This window comes from Solea senegalensis, linkage group LG17 (genome assembly GCF_019176455.1).
Source record: "Solea senegalensis isolate Sse05_10M linkage group LG17, IFAPA_SoseM_1, whole genome shotgun sequence".
NCBI lineage: Eukaryota > Metazoa > Chordata > Actinopteri > Pleuronectiformes > Soleidae > Solea > Solea senegalensis.
Window position 1 is genome coordinate 20278321 of NC_058037.1, and position 19572 is coordinate 20297892.

The 19572-nt window shown below is 45.5% G+C and overlaps 2 protein-coding genes across 6 annotated transcripts in view; both read left to right on the plus strand.

Moving 5' to 3' along the window:
• Positions 1-103: 103 nt before the first annotated feature.
• On the plus strand, positions 104-12839 carry senp6a (SUMO specific peptidase 6a). Its single transcript, XM_044049573.1, has 23 exons — positions 104-220; positions 1996-2089; positions 3194-3257; positions 3639-3745; positions 3839-3991; positions 4110-4180; positions 4635-4729; positions 4828-5212; positions 5468-5706; positions 5803-5943; positions 6398-6431; positions 6545-6745; positions 6953-7146; positions 7949-8130; positions 8327-8443; positions 8534-8656; positions 8742-8834; positions 8924-9264; positions 11039-11124; positions 11219-11307; positions 11512-11580; positions 11728-11878; positions 12222-12839. Exons 1-23 carry the CDS (start codon positions 190-192, stop codon positions 12459-12461), a joined length of 3300 nt encoding a protein of 1099 aa, XP_043905508.1. The 5' UTR covers positions 104-189; the 3' UTR covers positions 12462-12839.
• Positions 12840-13963: 1124 nt separating this feature from the next.
• myo6a (myosin VIa) overlaps positions 13964-19572 on the plus strand; it is a 69045-nt gene continuing 63436 nt past the window's right edge. For 4 of the 5 annotated variants that reach the window (XM_044049562.1, XM_044049564.1, XM_044049566.1 and 1 more), the window contains exon 1: positions 13965-14154. The gene's annotated coding sequence lies outside the window, so the exon portion shown is untranslated. Of the gene's footprint in view, positions 14155-19572 lie in introns of all 5 variants that reach the window. The other variant, XM_044049561.1, reaches the window with a different exon arrangement.

The window sequence follows — 19572 nt, forward strand, 5'->3', positions numbered from 1 at the left end:
TTATGCCGTCACAATGCTTTTATTTTGAAGCCCGCTGCTGTCACTTCCGGCAGGGAGTTTGTTTTGTGCAGCAGCTTCGCTCCGTGGGGGCGGAGCCTCCCTCCAGCAGCTCTGCAGCTTCACTGTGTGTGAGCCTGTGATGAGGAGCACCGACCGCTGTCATCTGAGCGGCAGTATCATGGAATAAACATGGCCCACAACAGAAGCTTTTTCTTCGAAGGTAAGCGCTGACACTCCCGCTCCGCTGCTCCACTGGCCCGGCTCCACACGCCGTGCTGTAGCCCGGCTCGCTCCCCACACTGAGTCCGGCTCCTGCGCCGCTCATGTCGGTCACAAAATACGTGAAGGCTCCGGAGCAGTGCAGCTAACACGAGCTAACGTTAGTTAGCCTCGCTCTGCTCACACAGCCGGGCTTTAAACGAGCTGCCAGGCCGGTGACAGCGCCGCATCTGTGGCTCAACAAACACGCATCACAGCGGCCAGGTATGGGCCTCCGGTCCGGGCCTGTTCGGCTCGATTTTTTCTTCTTCTATTTAAACACTGAATCCGGTTCTCTGTTAGCTTAATAAGATAGCATCGTTCAGTCAGAAGTTAGCCGGATTTGTGGTTGTTAAAGCTGGACGTGGCTACAGCAGAGAAAAAGGCTTTTTTCTGCCTCTCAAAAACATCAACCTCCACACAACGTTGGTACATCGTTTAAGAAATGCATAAACTATTTTCAAAGAGGAAGTAATATCATCATTTGTGTCTGAATTGACACCAAGAGACAGACACTCATCTGCTAGCTCAGAACTAGCCCGCTAACGCGTTAGCATCACATATTAGCCGGCTATTAGATGAAAAAACAAAAAAAAAGAGTATTGCAGAAAATATCCATTTTTCAGTGTTTTTATTCTGCTTTTCTGTGTTGACCTTCATTTTTTGACAGCTTACATTCACAATATAAATAATACGAGTAAAATGAGGTGAATAAGCAACATGAAAACAGTCAAACTGAGCTTTAATGACACAATAAACAAATAGAGCAAAGATTCTATACAACCTGAACAGGGAAGCACTATATGGTTTTTATTTGCATTTGATATAATGTTAGTCCTGCAACGATTATTTGATTAATCGATGACTCAATTAATCGTCAACTATTTGAATACTTGATTAATTGGCTTTACTGTTTTTAATATTTAAAGCCAGTTCTTAAATGTGACTATTTTCTAAAACCGAATCATTTTGTTTTTGTCAACAAAAACAAGACTTTTGAGAACACCATCATTTCCAGGTTTGACAAACACTGATCAACATTTTTTCAGTATTTTCTGACATTTTCTGTCCACTAATCGATTCATTCATGACATAATTATAATGAATTAAATTATCTCTGTATTCTGAGATTATAAAAGAGAAGAATAAGACTTCTGTGTTTCAACATGGAAGACTGAATCAATTAAATACATGTTTTCTAAATTCATTGTCAACTACTTTTATAACTGAGAAATCGGTTTGATTTGGGGTAATTATTAAACTTAAAGTGTGTTATTTTTCAGTTTCTTAAATGTGAACATTTTCTAATTGATCGATCGAGAAAATGACCGACTGATTAATCGCTGATGAAAATGAGTGTCATTGATCGTCTGTTTCATGTTTTCTGCGGTGACTTCATTCACGGCAGAACTTCCACTTCTGTCTCTAGGACTGAGCTGAACGGCGTCTTCAAAATAAAACTAAAATGAATGATTTACTGCTATAGTACGTAACATCTAAATACAGTCAGGCCGCTGTTGCGTTACTAGCACGGTTGAATGGTCATGTTAGCAGTGTTTCTGGACACACACACACACACACACACACAGACAGGTGAGAGAAAAATATTGTGTTTTAATGAAGAAAGTGTCTCTGTGATGTCTGTGCCTGTCTGTCTGTGTGTGTCTGCGTGTCTGCCTGTCTGTGTGCGTGTCTGTGTGTCCCTGCACTGACTGAGTGTGGTGTATGTGATTCCAGGCCTGGACAGATCAGAGAGCAGGAGAGATGGAGGCTACAAACACAACTGGAGCTTTTCTCTGTCTGGTGACAGTGAAGAGGAGAAGAGACATGAGTAAGCACTTCTTTCTTCTCCCCCGCCGCCAGCGCTGCGCTGCATCACTCCATCTGTGTCTCTGTCTCTTTCTCTCGCTCGCTCCACATACAGGAAAAGACTCCAGTGACACTTCCTGCTGAGGAGCAGCTTCTTTATGCTCGGTCTTACATCATGGTCTCACTCAGATCTCACCTCAATCCTAAGTCGTAGAAACTGGATCCTGATTGGATTCCCACCATTTAGGTCTCTAGTGGTTTCTTTAGTTTACCCTTTTAACAAGGAATTCCAGCAAGTTATCCTGAAAGCATAGATCGTGCTTTTATGACGTACTGACACGCCTCCCCATGTTGGGGTTGCCATTAAGGAAATGAGGTAAATCGTATTTTAGCCAGTTTAAGTCAACGATGTCTTAAGAACACGTTCACGTCTTTATCTCAGTGTGAGACAGACTTTTCTAACAGGAAACTGAAGTTTGTAAACCACTCACTCTCCCACACCAAAGCCCATAGAGAAAACCAGTGATTTTAACATCACACACACAGGAGTTGTTGGTCCACTGCTGCCTCCATCACTAAGTTCAAATGTCTCATTTTGTCACTTTGGCTTTTAAAATCCTTTGTTCAGATTGACCACAGTGACACAAAGTGACCACACGAGGCAGCAGAGGACCAGCAGCTCCTGTGTCCCCGCCAGCTAAAATCACTGGTTTTCTCTATGAGGTTTGGTGTGGGAGAGTGAGTGGTTTACAAACTTGTCTGTCTGATGTAGATTTTATACAAGTGAGTCTTTTGTTAAGTGGCAAAAATGTGTTTTTCTCTGCGGCCTTCCTGGTTCCCAGCGATTTTTCACTTTAGTGTCTTTCAATCAACAAATGAATCGGTTCATTTAAGATGCACTGATGTGTTTTCTCTTTATATTTGATGGTTAAATGTTGAAGCTTTTTCTAACTGATTTCATCTGCATGTTATTTAAATTTGATCCCTGTCTACTTCACTGGAAAAAAACAATGATGTTCGACACAACAGCTCAAAACAAAATAGAGAAATGAAGCGTGTTCATTAGAGATGGTGATAAAACACACGCACGTGATTCTGATGTCTTTCCTGATGTTTGTCTTGTTAGAGCCGGCGTGGTGAGCATGGAGGAGATGAGCAGGCCACAGTCGACCTCCCCTGAGGAGAAAAAGGTAAAAATTGCTCCTGCTTTGGCCTGGTTGGTTGGTCTGGTATTTTGTGGGGGTGTCGGTCCAGTACTGGACTAAAATAACTGGCAGACGTCAGAAGTTGACTTTAAATCACTGGACAGGCTTCAGAGCTGGCAGGTGTGACTTTACCGTGTGCGCTAAACGACACATCGGTAAAAATGCATCAGGCACGTGAAGAAACTGAAGACAGTCAGGCTGAAACGATGTCGGAGATGTGGAGTCAAGTGAAGCCTCAGATGAGTTTAATGTTAAAGCAGCACTACGCAGGATCACTACTGCACCCTGCTGTCCGTTAGCGGAACACCAGCACGAGAAACGGATGCACAATAATGAAAATCTACTGTAACCCCGTCCTCTGTCCAGTCTCCCTCCCTCAGACACTTCACGTCCTCCGATTCAATCAGAACGTACGAGAACCGCTCAAATCATCTCATGAGGCCTCTGAACAAACCGGGACCCAGGAAACTCAGGTACCACGTCCGTGCTCTGCCACCGCCGCCGCCGTCACAGCCTGAGACAGTTCCGTGTTTGACTGACTCCCTCTGTCTCTCTGTCTCCCACAGCGACGTCCCTCTGTCGGTAGCGACGTCCTCGCCGATGCCCAACAGAACCAACTATTTCATCATCAGTCCCGCGTCTTCGCCGGGAATCGTCTTACAGGGTCGACACTTCCAGCACGCACAGATGCCGTCTGCCGCCAGGAAACCGGCTCAGAGGTGAGGAGCGCGCAGTGTTAATGTAGGAAAACTCCTTTATGTTCACGTCGTCTTCCAGGCGGCTCGTGTGAAGGGATCAACTCAGACCTGCGCTCATCGTGTGTCTGTTCTCCTGCAGAAACGACTTCCCCACAACACAACAGGCTGTAGAGATGGACAGCATCGTCCTCACCTGTCCAGAGGTTCCAGGTGCGTTCTGATCTGTAACGACTCTTCATCATCATCATCATCGTACTGTCTGTTACAGCGTGACTGATGCATCAGCGAGTCGAGTTGAGTCGCGCTGGAAGTGTATAATAGAGAGGCTCCGTAACTCCGCCTCTCATGGTGCTTTTCCACCGCACAGTCCCGGCACGGCACGACTCGGCACCTCTGCTTTTCCATCGGTGATAAAACCTGGTGCTTTATTTAGATCCTGCTCTGAGGTTCAGCTGAGCCGAGACTGAAATGTGACAAGAGAGTCGTCACTGAAGGGTCACAAGCGCGACGTCCGACACAAGAATCAAACTGTAGATCGACGTTAGAAAGACTTACTTAAAGTTTCAAAATCCACTTAAAGTCCCAAAATCTGCTTATAATTCCTAACTCCACGGGCCGTGCGTCGTCTGGAGTGACTCATGGTTTCTTCTCTGTAACATTCCAGAGGACGAGGATCTGAACATCAAACGTCGCGTGCATCAGAAAAGGAAACCGCTGGACGGCTGCTGTTCTTTCCCCTCACAGGTCAAAGCATCAGAGGTAACGTGCACACACACACACACACACACACACACACAGTGGGATCAGATGGTCTTGGATTATTGTAACCTGTGGCGCCCTCTGTCTGTCTGCTTCAGCCTCTGCGGCCGGCAAACTTCCACTCGGTGTGTGTGAAGTGCAACAAGCCGAGCACCGGCGCCACCAAGTGTCACAGCTGCGGGAGCGGCGCGGCACCGCCGGCAGCGCTGCTGCCCTGCCAGCAGGCGGCACTCTCCTCCCCGACCCCTCGACCCCCCATCAGGTCGCAGCCGTCCCCCGGACCAAACAGCCCGCAGCAGAACTTCTACAAGCCGGCCACGACCACGAGGACGTCGCTCACGAGCGCCAGGGGAACTCTGCTGCCGCTGAGCAACGGCAGGACGCCGCTGTCGGCCGGGACGTCGAGCTGCTGCGGAGCCAGAAACCCGACCAAAGGCAAGAGAGCGACCACCGCGAGCCAGCAGCACGAACTCAACGACCCCAGTGAGTGAACACCACCATGGTTTTATTTCTGCACACGTCAAGGATTTTAGTCCATAAACTTTGTGCAACGTGAATTTCAAATTTAAAGACACCAAAACCAAATCAGTGACTCGGCTCATAAAATCTACGTCAGTTCACGTCTTTGTCTCACTGTTTGTAAACCACTCACTCTCCCACACCAAACCCCATGGAGCGTGATGTTAAAATCCAGTCTACTGATTTTATTCATATTCTAATCCTTTGTCTCCGCTTCAGTCGTCCTGTCCAGCGATGACGAGGACGACGCCGACAACGCCAGCACAGGAAGTGTCAACAGGCTGGACAACGTCTCCCCTCGGCCGGCAGACTCGGCGCACTCTTCGCCGGCGCCCTCCGGTGGCAGAGTGGAGGCGGCGGAGAAGAGCGCGGGCGATGGCGAGGACATGAACACGGAGTTCTTTGAAGACGTCAACATGAAGATCACGCTGCCGCGGCGGGCTCGCATGAAAGACCAGGTCAGGGGGCAGGAGGCGGGGCAGAGTCGTGGTGTTTGTCGTGCGTTTGACAAAATAATAACAATAATAATAATGATAATAATAATAATTTTTCAGTTTGGAAATCAACCACCCGAGCAGTTTTCTCCGCGGACAAAGAAGCCAAAAGTGTCGTCTGACAAGTGCGACAACATCATACTGCAGTGTCGGAGCGTCAGGGTGGGAACTCTGCGCAGGGTGGTGACCAAACCCGTCATCGTGAGTACAGCCACTAGATGGTGCCCTTTGTCCCACGGATTCACCTGTCAGAGCAACATGAGCTCTTTGAAAGTCTTTATTTTTATTGTTTATTGTTAAGCATTAACAGACGGAAATTGAGTAAAAGAAATTAAATATGTCTGTCTGTCTGTGGACTTTTAAGTTGAAAGCGATTATGTTTGGGGGTTTTATTCCTGGTTCGCTAAATTCAACTAAACACACTTTAAAGGGAAAGCAAAGAGTTTGTTGTTTAAGTTTAGACTGAATTATCAGTGACTCGGCTCATAAAATCTACGTCAGCTTAAGAATATGTTGACATATTTGTCTCAAACACTCACTCTCCCACACCACATCTCACAGTGAGATAAAGACGTGAAGATATCACAGCCTTAGACTTAGATTTTGTATAAAATGAAGGTTAAATAAATGTTTTTTTTGCTTTTTTTCCGCTCAGTTTACCACCACCAACGTCCAGCTGGAAACAGAAGGTATGAAGACGGCAGCAAAACTCCTTGTATTGTGTTCTAATAACGTTGTCATTACAGGAACATTTACAGTAAAGTGAAGTGAGCTCTGACGTCTTCTTCCTCTCGTGTGTCAGTGTCGGATTCGGAGTCGAACGCCAAGACCATGGAGAACGTCAGCCTCCGAGCGTCAGAGCTGATCAGCTGCGAGTGGTGCAACGTGCGGAAGCTGCCCGTGTTGTTCTTCCAGACGACGCCGCTGGAGTGTGAGCGTCTGCGCACGCAGCTGAGCATGAGCAGGGAGAAGGGAAGCGATTGGTACGACTGCACCAGCCACGGTGAGTTCATGTACAGGGCGTGTGTGTGTGTACGGGCTGAGGATCCTCAGAACCTCGGGTCCTCAGAACCTCGGGTCCTCAGAGCCTCAGGTCCTCAGGTCCTCAGGATCTCAGAGCCTTAGGTCCTCAGAGCTTCAGAGCTTCGGATCCTCAGGTCCTCAGGTCCTCACCACTGACCAGTTCTGTTTCTCTGCTCCTCCTCTGCAGAGTCGGATGAGAAGTACATCGTGTTGATCTTCGAGAACGGGCTGGCGATGCAGGAGCAGATGATCCTGGAGGACATCCTGAACGAGATCGGCCGCGCCAACAACCTCGTCGGCTTCCCTGCCAAGCTGCCGTTCGAGGAGGCCAACATGCGCCTGGTCAACTACAACAAGGCCAGCAAGCAGAAGGAGGACAAGGTGAGCGGGGGACACAACCAAAGGGGCGTGGCCTCACACGGCCATCACATGTGATGAAGCCTTTGATTCAGGTGCAGGTGGAACAGTGTGGCTCAATAGTGCCCCCCATTGAAAGTCGTCATTTAAAAAAATCGGTTGACTTCCTGAAATGCACCCAAACAGGAAGTCAGCCATGTTGGATTTCCTGTGTTTGTAAACACATTTGAGGTCCTTAGGAAAAGTGAATTAACTGTCAACTCATTTTATAATCGATAAATCTGTTTGTCAGTTTGATTTTTTAGCCTCTTAAATGTGAATATTTTCTGTTTTCTTTGCTCCATAAAACAAAGAAATCCTTAAAACTGAATCATTTCCACAGTTTGACCAACATAGATCAAGGTTTTCAGATTCTGACTCTGTAGCGCCCCCACGTGCATTTTTCCTAAACAAACAAATCGTGTTTAAAATTGGTGAAAAGAGGAAAAATCAGTTCACTGACAACGCTTAGACTAATAATTATGACCCTTCATTCACTTTAAAAGGCCTGCTGTATTGTCTATATCTTCAATTAATTCACTGAAGTTATTGCAATTGATTATAATTATGAATCACTTGCTTTGATTTAAATACTCGTAATTATCGCTAAATAACAGAAAAAAACAACTCTACACCTGAAAAGAAACATTTAAAAGGACAAAAATCCCATCATAGATCAAAGGAGTTTTATTGGACAAGAAGTTGTGCTTTAAAAGCTCTTTATTGGACTCTCTTTGTATTTGGAAAATAAAGAGTTTTTGCAGTGGTTGTTGTTGTTCCTCTGCAGGTGAAGCCGACGCAAACTCCTCCCAAAAACGTCACACAGGTCACGCAGGTCACACAGGTCACGCAGGTCACGATGCCCGTCCGCACGCGGATGTCCACTCGCCAACAGACCAGCACGTACTTTGAAGACGAGGACGACGACATGACCGACCTGCAGCCCACTTTCTCCGGACCAATCATCAAGTGAGTCTGCAACGATAAAGATATCGTAGACTTAAAGTGACGTAGATTTCACTCACTTAAGTGGTGTCTCAATGTGTGATTTAGATCGGTAAACGATAACCAATAAATATTTGAGGTCTTTCAAGTTTAAAAGTTGTCCTTTCACATTAAAATGGGATGTTCATGAACCACACAGTGACTTGTGTTTGTCTTCCAGGTTAATGGTGTATCCTCCTCCTCCAGCCAAAGGTGGCATCTCTGTCACGAATGAAGACCTCCACTGCCTTAACGATGGAGAATTCCTCAACGACGTCATCATAGATTTTTATTTAAAGTAAGTCGTTTGCTTCACGAACCAACGGACGACCTTCTAAAAAAAAAAAAAGGGAGTTTTCATTCACACTTTTTTTTGCCCTTTTCTCAGATATTTAGTTTTAGAGAAGTTGAAAAAAGACGACGCACAAAGAATCCACGTGTTCAGCTCCTTCTTTTACAAGAGGCTGAACCAGCGGGAGAGGAGGAACGTTCCTGAAACCACAAACCTGCCGTGAGGACACGACCGCACCACGCCGCCGCTGTGTGTTCACACGTTTGTCTGCTGAACAACAAACTCTGTCTCTGTCTCTCCCCAGAATGCAGAAGAGGAAGCACAACAGGGTGAAGACGTGGACTCGACACGTGGATCTGTTCCAGAAGGACTTTATTTTTGTTCCCATCAACGAGTCGTGAGTTCCACGATATTTGACGTTCAGATTTCTGTCCTGAAGGGTTTGTTTGTTGAAGAATGATCCGATCGTTGTGGGTTTTCCGTCAGAGCTCACTGGTACCTCGCCGTCATCTGTTTCCCGGGCCTCGAGGGTCCAGTGTTCGAGCAGAACCCAATGTCCCGGGACCCGTCTGCGGCGTCCAGCTCGCTTGTGCATCGTCCCTCATCGGAGGAGAACATCCCGGAACACTGTCGTCCTCTGTCGCCGGACGGAGACGGGCTGGACGTGTCCCCGGAGCAGCCGTCGCCCGGCGCCGCTGACGCGCCTGGAGAAGGTCGCCTCTGTGGTGACCTCGCCAACGACGGCTTCACAGACGGGAGACAAGAACCTTCCAGAACTTCCACGGCGGCCGGCAGCGCCCAAGCTGACGGCGAACAACAATACACAAGTGAGTTTTAGTCTGACGGAGACCTGCTGCTAAGAACCAGCCTGAGACACAGAGACTCCCGGTCCATCTACATCACGTCTACGATATCTTTAAGGACATGTTTACGTCTTTATCGCACTGTTACACAGACGTTTGTAAACCACTCACTCTCCCACACCAAAGCCCAGAGAGAAAATCAGTGATTTTAGCTGGCGGGGACACAGGAGCTGCTGGTCTACTGCTGCCTCGTGTGGTCACTTTGTGTCACTGCGGTCAATCTGAAGAAAGGATTTTAAAAGTCCAAGTGACATTTGAACTTAGTGATGGAGGCAGCAGTGGATCAAGTGGAGTGCTTTATAAACTTCAGTTTCCTGTTGGAAAAGTGTGTCTAACTGTGAGATAAAGACGTGAAACGTGTTCTTACAGACATCGTAGACTTAGACTCACGTAGGTTTTGTATTAGTTGAGTCTTTTGTTAAAGGGGACATATTATACCTTATTTCCCCCATTAAAATAGTTCCCTGGTGTCCTAATGAACATGTCAGTGACATGCTTTGGTCAAAATACCATAAGGATGAAGAATCATAGCAGTTCAATAACCCTGCTAAACCCGCCCCTTTCAGAACGCTCGGTTTTCGTGCATGGTCCCTTTATATGCAAATGAGACACAGGCAAACACACACCCACTTCTTCCAGGGGGTTTCTGATTTGTCCTCTTTACAGCGCTCAGCTCCTGTTCCCTCTGCTCCATTCGTCTCCCCCTCCCTCCACTAGTTCTCTGATAATATCAACATGGCAGCGTGCGCGTAAAACAGCGAGAGTGCCTTCACAGGAAGAGACGTCCGACACAAGGATCGAGCCGAACTGTGCCGAACTGTAAATCAGTGAAAAACACTTAGGGACAGCACCACTGATCCACCGCTGATCGCTGCATAAACTGCTGCTGTATGTGATTGTATCAGACTGAGTCTGTGCTCCGGTCATGGAGGACGTACTGAACAAATATGTTTAATTAGGACGTGTCAGAATGGTCAGTTATGACCTCTGTGTGACCTTTTCTTAACAATGTGTGTGTTTATACGTTGAAATACATTCGCTGATTAAATACGGCGACCGCTGGCCGCAGTCTGATGCGAAGTGGTGCGAACACACGATTGCTGACTTTATCCGGCACATTAGCTTCATATATAAAATCCTCTGTAAAACACTGTGCTCCACTGTGCAGCCACCAACAGCACACTTGTCCCTCCGCGTTGACATAATACCGCTCTTCCTCCCTCGCCTGCACTCTCGCAGGGACAAGGTGGAGTTAAGGTGGAGCTCTCAAAGTAAACTTCCTGGTGGGGCGGTAACATTCGCGGTGAAATGCGCATGCTGCCGTCATAATGCGCAGGGAATTCAACATCGAGTGTTTTATCTCCTATACTATAAAATGATTAAAACGTTGATTTTGCATAATATGTCCACTTATAGTGAATCTTTGTATTCAATACAAAACCTCATTGAGAAAATCAGTGATTTTAACATCACACACACAGGAGTTGTTGATCCACTGCTGCCTCCATCACTAAGTTCAAATGTCTTATTTTGTCACTTGGACTTTTAAAATCCTTTCTTCAGATTGACCTCAGTGACACAAAGTGACCACACGAGGCAGCAGTAGACCAGCAGCTCCTGTGTCCCCGCCAGCTAAAACCACTGATTTTCTCTATGGGCTTTGGTGTGGGAGAGTGAGGTGTGAGTTTTTTTGTGTGTGTGGCTGAATGATAATTGTCGTTGTTGTTTTTTTTTGTAGGTGAGTTGCACAGAATCAGCGTCTGTTACGGTTCAAACAAAGAAGACGACACCTACACCTTCTCCGACGACCAAAGCTCGTGTCAGGTGACTTGTTTTATTTCTTCTTCTCTCTCGTCGGTCACGGTGATCTGGAGAAGATTTACATGAATGGTAGTTTAAATTGAGTGTGTGTTTGCAGGACGAGTGCAGTGAAGATGAGACTCTGGCTGAAGACACGCTCAGCGCCGACGCCTCCACTTTGGCCTCAAAACCAAACCTGTGCAAACAGTGAGTGGATGCATGTTCTCGCCTCTAGGGGGCACCAGTGCTCTGATTATGCTGATTTAACGTTACAGTGAGCACAAAACGCAAGTGTTTTATGAAATTTCACTCAGTTGAACACAGAAACTGGACGTTCAGGGGTTAAGAGGTCACCCTGACACTGAACTTCCTGTCCAATCAAACATTTCATCTCTCGTCTTGTGTCACCAGGCCTTGCATTCTCATCATGGACTCGCTGCGTGGTCCGGCTCGCTCCACTGTGGTGAAAACTCTCAGAGAGTAAGTCAAACAATTATTATTATTATTATTGTTATAATAATAATATGTTCTTAAGATGTCGTAGACTTAAACTCTGTCATAGATATGAAAAGAGGAGAAAAGATCATCTTCCACTGAGGAAACTGAGCGTGGGTGCGTTTGTTTTAGGTACCTGGAGGTGGAGTGGGAGGTGCGTAAAGGGAGTCAGCGGAGTTTTGGGAAGGACGTGATGAAGGGTTCAAGTCCCCGTGTGCCTCAGCAGGATAATTTCAGTGACTGTGGAGTTTACGTCCTGCAGTATGTGGAGAGTTTCTTTGAGGTGAGAGAGAAACTCATGTTTACTCACTTTATTCACTTTTCTGCCCTCGTTTTTTTGTTTTAACAAAGTCATTTTTCCCCCCCATCGGTAAATTTAAGGTGCAACAGACAAACATTTATTTTATTCACATGAAAGCAAAGTAGAAACTTTTTTAATACTGTGTAAAATAAACAGGATCTGGTGTTTATTCAAAGATTTATTTAAATATTGATCATTCGACAGAGAAAACAAAACAAAAATGTCCACGTTTTTCCCAGTTTCCAATAATCCACGTTTTCCCAGTTTCCAATAATCCACGTTTTCCCAGTTTCCAATAATCCACGTTCTCCTCTTCTCCGTGCAGAATCCCCTCCCCAGTTTCCAGCTGCCGGTGAACCTGAGCGACTGGTTTCCTCAGCAGAGGATGAAGACGAAGCGTGACGAGATCAAAGAGCTCATCCTCGACATCCAGCAGCAGCAGGACGTGGAGAGGGAAGAGCTGGCGCCGCTGGAGGCTCCGCCCACCTCGCCGGAGGAGCCCGAGATCGAGGAGACCTGTAGCCTGACCACGAGTCGGCAGCCGAATTTAGCCGTGAGCCGCTGAGGTGGCCCCGCCCACCTGGTCCTGAGTCTGATGATTGTCTGCTGCTGGTTTCACTGAAACACCTGAACTCTCACACACACACACACACACACACACACCTTTACGTTTGTAATAAATAAAGAAGTCGACGTGTAAATACGCAGGAGTTCTTCCCGCTGCCTTTGTAATTTTACTGTTTTATGAGAAGTGGCTCGTTAATTTATGTTGTCATGGATGTTCTTCTGTTTGGGCTCAGCCATCGTTTCTTTATCCAGCTGTGTAGAGGAAAACAACAACAACAACAACAACAGAACCCAGAGACTACGTCACTGTTGTGTTGTCATTTCACCAAATCCACCGTCTGGAAAATAAAAAGCCAGGTTTCACAGCGCTTGACTCGCAGACGTCGTCGTTCACTGCTTGTTGTTTCTCTTTCAGTGTCGAGTGAATGAATTTAAGTTTTCAGCATTAAAACCACTTCAGATGAAAGAGCACACGTTGTGTGTGTGTGTGTGTGTGTTCTATACAAATGTCTTATCATTTTAAAGATAAAGTTAAGGGTTTTTGGAATGTGGAGACGCAGAGGCTCACTGAGCTACGTCAGGTTAAGTCTACGACGTCTTTAAGAACATGTTCACGTCTTTATCTCACTGTCAGACAGACTTTTCCAACAGGAAACTGACGTTTGTAAAGCACTCACTCTCCCACACCAAAGCCCATAGAGAAAATCAGTGATTTTAACATCACACACACACGAGTTGTTGATCCACTGCTGCCTCCATCACTAAGTTCAAATGTCTGATTTTGTCAATTCGGCTTTTGAAATGCATCATTCAACATTATGCAAGTGACACAAAGTGACCACACGAGGCAGCAGTAGACCAGCAGCTCCTGTGTCCCCGCCAGCTAAAATCACTGATTTTCTCTATGGGCTTTGGTGTGGGAGAGTGAGTGCTTTACAAACTTCAGTTTCCAGCCAGAAAAGGTTGTTTCATGTCTAAGACAAAAGTATTGGAGTTAGTTGATATTCAGGGTTTATGGGGTAAAAGTTTAATCATTTTAATAAGTGTTTCCCAAAACTTTCTCTTTGTGAACTCACTTAATTTAAAATCACAATATGAGTTGTTTATGCAGCAAATTTGTGTAAAATGTAGTGACTCATTCAGAACATGTAAGATTTTTTAAGAGATATTTGGAAAATTAATAAAAACTCTCACTTTCTGTACATTATGTAAAAACATATATATTTAACTAAAAGGTTTAGGGTAAAATACTTCGTAGAGTGACCCATTTGTGGATCCTGACCCAGTGTGGGAACCACTGGTATAAACTACATCAGGTAATTATGTGAGGACATATTGTTTGTTTTTAATATTTTAAACAAACAAACAAATTAAACAAATAATAATAATATCGTTTATTATTGTAGGACTAGTATGGCACAGCGCCTCCTGCTGGGCCGCTCCCTCTGCCGGGCACTATTTACCCAACTCGTGACGTCACGGGGCCAGTTTCCCAGGATCGCTGCGGGAGTCGGAGGCGGGGAGGCGGGGAAAGTGTGGCCCAGGCTGCCGGAGCGGACACCTATCAGCGGGAGACACCGGCGGCTCGGCTCCTCTTTTTTTCTACAGGGATTTTATTACTATTCTCTTTATTATAATTATTTTTGCCTCCTCCACAGCGACAACTCCCGGGACTTTAACCCGCAGACGAGGTGAGTGTCTCCGGCGACGGGAATGTTGAGCTCCTCGAGCCGGGGATGTTAGCTAGCAGACGGGCTACAGCGCTGAGCAGCGTCCCGGTGTTAGCAGCCGCTACTGTCACAACACAACATTCCCGTTGCCTCCAGGAAGGAAACGCGTCCACGCAGAGCTGAGGCACAAAATCCACGACACCACGGGGATTTAGCTCACATTTTAACACGCCGGGTTTGTTCAGGTCCTGCGGTTTAAAACGCATTTAAACCGTGCGTGTTTTTCCTCCCCTTGGCTTTGTTGGGAGGAGGCGACGCCAGACTTCCTTCACATTACCCGTAATTTAAGATCAGCTGCTGCTAATTAGCAGCACCTGTTGGAGAATACGATGTATAAGGTGTGTTTTGATAAACACGTATAACATGGTAAAATTCGGCTTATTACACCTGTCTTTTTATGAGCGAATTCTCAACTTATTCTCATACACTCACCTTTTACCTACTCTTGCTCTCAAGTCTTCATGGATGTATTTGCAAGTGGAAGAGCGTCGTTGAAACGAACGTCAAGCAAAATTTAAAAAGTTAGATTATAAGTGGCTGTTGCCTCCTCGGTGATTAAACTCAAGCCGAATTGAGGAGAAGAGTTTCCCAAACCGGATAAAAGTGATGATTCATTGTTCATACTGCACGATGGGCTCATTTCACCAAGGCGAATCTAAAATTTCACATTTTTCAATGGGGTTTCGGCTCAGCATTGAGATGATGTGTGTAGGCAGGCAGCAGGACGGGCACTTAGCACAAGCCTAAGAGGAAACAGTGCTCAGTGGTGCGTTCATGACACAGCGAGGCTGTGGTGGTGGTGCAGATCCAATATGTCAGATATATCACACGGCTGCGGCCTACACACACACACACACACACAGCTGAGCCTGGGAACAAGGATCAATGGACATGCTTTGCATGAGAAAAAAACCCTTGTGAAGCTGCTGGTGGGTTTGGCCTTTGTGGTTATTGTGATGTTCTGTCCTGAGCCATGATGATGATGACGATGATGAAGATGATAAAGTGGTGCTCTGCTCTTTGTGTTTGTGTTGCACGGTTATATAAGAGGCTCTCATGGTCATTGTGTTTGTTCCAGTTCACTGTTAATGGTCGTCATCTGTTGTTTTCATGTCTCTGTGATGTGTTGAAACACCTGTGTTTTTGTCGTATGAAGCACTGTCACATAGTCTTTATCTCACTGTGGGACAGACTTTTCCAACAGGAAACTGAAGTTTGTAAACCACTCACTCTCCCACACCAAACCCCATAGAGAAAATCAGTGATTTTAGCTGGCGGGGATAACAGGAGCTGCTGGTCTACTGCTGCCTCGTGTGGTCAGTCTGTGTCACTTGCATAATGTTGAATGATGCATTTCAAAAGCCGAATTGACAAAATCAGACATTTGAACTTAGTGATGGAGGCAGCAGTGGATCAACAACTCCTGTGTGCTGTGTTGTTAAAATCACTGATTTTCTCTATGGGGTTTGGTGTGGGAGAGTGAGTGGTTTACAAACTTCAGTTTCCTGTTGGAAAAGTTTGTCTCACAGTGAGATAAAGACGTGAATTAAACAACTGAAAATATAAAGGCAAATATTATATGTTTTGTTGATTAATGAACTTAAATTATCCATAGAAAATCTGTATTTTCTACTCGACATAGAAAAGAGTAGCAGTCTGCTCTGGTTATTTACGGTCTCTGCTTATTTGCGGCCTCTGCTGTAACTTCCAGGTCAAACCTCGTACAAAACATCGGCACCAGTGAGCGCGGATTTTCATCACAAATGTTTCACGTCTACTCGTTGTAGTTTGCTGTAACAAGACAACAATTCCCATGATCCCACGCTGCTTTCTGGCATCCTCAAACCTCAAGTCTTTTGTTTTATTATCATTTTGATGCCCAGAGGCACGAGTTACATACTATGCCTTTAAGCTGATTTTCTGAACTATCCCTTTAAAGGAAGTGTGTGTTCCCGTCATCTGAGAGGACTTTAACTTTTCATCTGAGAGGACTTTAACTTTTCACCTCCTCTCAACGCGTCCCTCTGTTTTTTTATGACACCATTGTTGCTTCACGTTGCAACAGGAAGTTGTTTTATTGTCACAGGAAGTTCTGGGATCAAAGTTCTCCTCAGGAGATGATCCTCGAGGTGTGTGTGTGTGTGTGTGCGCGTGCTGATTGGATTAGCTGGATATGGAGAGGCTGCAGTCATGTGACTATTACAGCAGTCGAGATGTGAGCGTAGCTGCTGCTGGTGGCGTCCAGCGTGAGCGGCTCATGTCCAAGTGTCTGGACATTTTTTCCTTTTCCAGTACCATTAATCGATTCCTAACACAAAGGACTGTTTTGATAATGTATTCATTGATTTAAAGCAGGCTCTTTTGTTTATTCAGCTTCTTTAATGTCAATATTTGATGAGTCCTTTTTAGACTTTTATTTTGAAATGGATTGAATCTTTAAGTCTACGATATCTTTAAGAACATGTTTCACGTCTTTATCTCACTGTTAGACTGACTTTTCCTACAGGAAACTGAAGCTTTAGCTCACAGGACACAGGAGCTGCTGGTCTACTGCTGCCTCGTGTGGTCACTTTGTGTCACTGAGGTCAATCCTAACGCAAGATCTCTGAAGCCGAATCAGTGAAATAAGTCATTTGAACTTAGTGATGGAGGCAGCAGTGGATGTTAAAATCACTGGTTTTCTCTATGGGCTTTGGTGTGGGAGAGTGAGTGGGTTTACAAACACTCGTTTCCAGCCAGAAAGTTCTGTTTAATATTGGTTTAATAAAATCAACATCGGTTTAAGTCTACGGTGTCTTAGCAATGTGTTCACCTCGTCATGTCGTCATTTGAAAACATTTTTCAGTAGAGATGTTCCGATTTTCCTCCCGATACCAATTCCAATACTTGTGCTGTGGGTATTTGCCGATACAGAGTACCGATACCGATACCAGTGTGATATAAAAGAAAAATATATATATATATATATATATATATATATAATACGCCTGCATGACTGTGATATGATGATCATCATCAAATCCTTTACCGTATCAGTCACAGGTGTCAGACAGTGGAATAATCTGGATGAGGAGATGAAAAAAATCTGCAAAACGGAGTGTATTTAAAAAGAGACGACCATTAATCGATACAGAATGACCCAGGAAGGAAAGTATGACAAAGGTCAGAGACAGAAATCTGTAGACACCGTGTGGAGACGGCAGTGGAAGCAAATGTACCCAAACAACAGCTGACACACATGGAGTCTGATTGACTGCAATCAGAAAAATGATGTATTCTGTGGGTAATGGGGGCGGGACTAGATAAGCTTTTGCTTCTCCTGCTTTCCTGTTCAGTTATGTGTATTGTGTAAACTACACTAAGATGATGTGTGATGATGAGTGATCGAACTGACATGACCCAAATAAACATATAAATAAATAAATCATTGGTGGCAAGGTTTGGCTCAGGTTAAACCCTCTTTAAAACAGGAACAAATACAGCAAATGGACACCATTTATTTTTACCAGTGATATGTTATTTCGTTTTTCAGCTTGCACGTTTGTTTTGACACTCTTCCAAACAACACAACACTGGCAGAGCTTCATGTTTCCATGACGACTGACCGGGAAAGGACGTGCGTGACATAGTTTTTACATGACTCCAGATTGTTATAATGAGTCTCTGAAGTAGCGCTAAACTTTAAAAACAGAGGCATACATACGCAGGACACACGTACGCTGCTTCGTTTAATAAACAGGCCGCTCCAGTTTGAGCTAGTGCAGCTAACAACGCTAACGGAGCTAACTGGTAAATACTGCCAAACCGCCGACACGATGAGCTAACGTTAGCTCCTTGTCTACAGGTGTCGGGTGATCAGTTCTTCTTCAAACCTCTAAAACAGCACAACTGTTTCAAGAGCGGCGAAGAAGAACCGTGTCAGAGCTAACGGAGCTCTAACAAATGACGTGGTATCGGATCGGTGCATGGACTCCAGTACTCGCCGATACCGATGCCCACATTTTCGGCAGTATCGGAGGCATTTCCGATACCGATATCGGAATTGGAACAACTCAAGTTTGTAAACCACTCACTCTCCCACACCAAAGCCCATAGAGAAAACCAGTGATTTTAACGTCACTGCTGCCTCCATCACTAAGCTCACATGTCTGATTTAGTCAATTCCGCATTTGAAATCCTTCACTCAGACTTCCCTCAGTGACACAAAGTGACCACACGAGGCAGCAGTAGACCAGCAGCTCCTGTGTCCCCGCCAGCTAAAATCACTGATTTTCTCTATGGGCTTTGGTGTGGGAGAGTGAGTGGTTTATAAACTTCAGTATCCTGTTGGAGAAGTGTGTGTTGAAGACGTCGTAGACTTAAACTGACGTAGATTTTAGGATTTGAGTCGTTTGTTAAGAAGTTAAAATCTGGTTCTCTTGTCTTTGGCAGAGCTGTGAAATATCTCTGTCACAGACACTTTTACCTGGTGACACCTACTTTCTCTTAACACACAACAGGATCCTGTTTCTGTCGATGATACAGCAATGAGGGAGGAGGGGTGAGGACACTCCTCCCTCCTCCCTCCCCCTCTCGTCAGTCTTTCTAATGAGAGGAATATGAGCTGAATTAGTCGGGGCATGTTGAGCAGCCACAGACCACAGCAGAGAGTCCACTTACACACTCACTGTGAACCTGACCTCATCACACTGTGAGGGGGGCGGAGCTTCCTGAAGGAGCCCACTTGGTTGTTGTTATTGTTTCTCTCTCACACACACACACACACACACAGTCAACAGCAGTCACATGGACACAGAAGTCGCTCAGTTTTCTGTTTGTGTGAAAACAAACTCTGTTATCTCTGTCTTCTCCTGACGACATGTTCACGCTGTTCCTCAGTGTCCTCTGTGTCTTCTGTGTCCTCAGTGTTTTCATTGTCTTCTCAGTGTCTTCAGTGTTGTCCTCATGCAAATGAACCAAACCCATCAGAATTATGTTATTATGAAGGTGAGGCCTGTAACCATAGCAACAGTGAGGGCAGCTGGTGTGCGTGCGTGGATTCCTGTGTGCGCGTGTGCGTGTGCAGGACTTTGACCTCAGTTTTCTTCTCTTAAATATTCAGACCTGTCAGAGTTGTCTCTGCTGTTGCCACAGTTTTACTGCTCTGAACCTTGGACTTCACTGTTCACTGCTGCTTTCTCCTCTCTCTCTCTGTGTGTGTGTGTGTGTGTGTGTGTGTGTGTGTGTGTGTGCGTGTGCGTGCGACTTGGACTGTTTAAAGAGACAGTTCAGGTTTTTCAAGTGTGGTGGAATCAGATATTGACAGTTGAGCGCCCCCTTCTGTTGAGAACCTGGATCACCCCCGACTTTAGACAGACTTTTCCAACTGAAAAAAAAAAG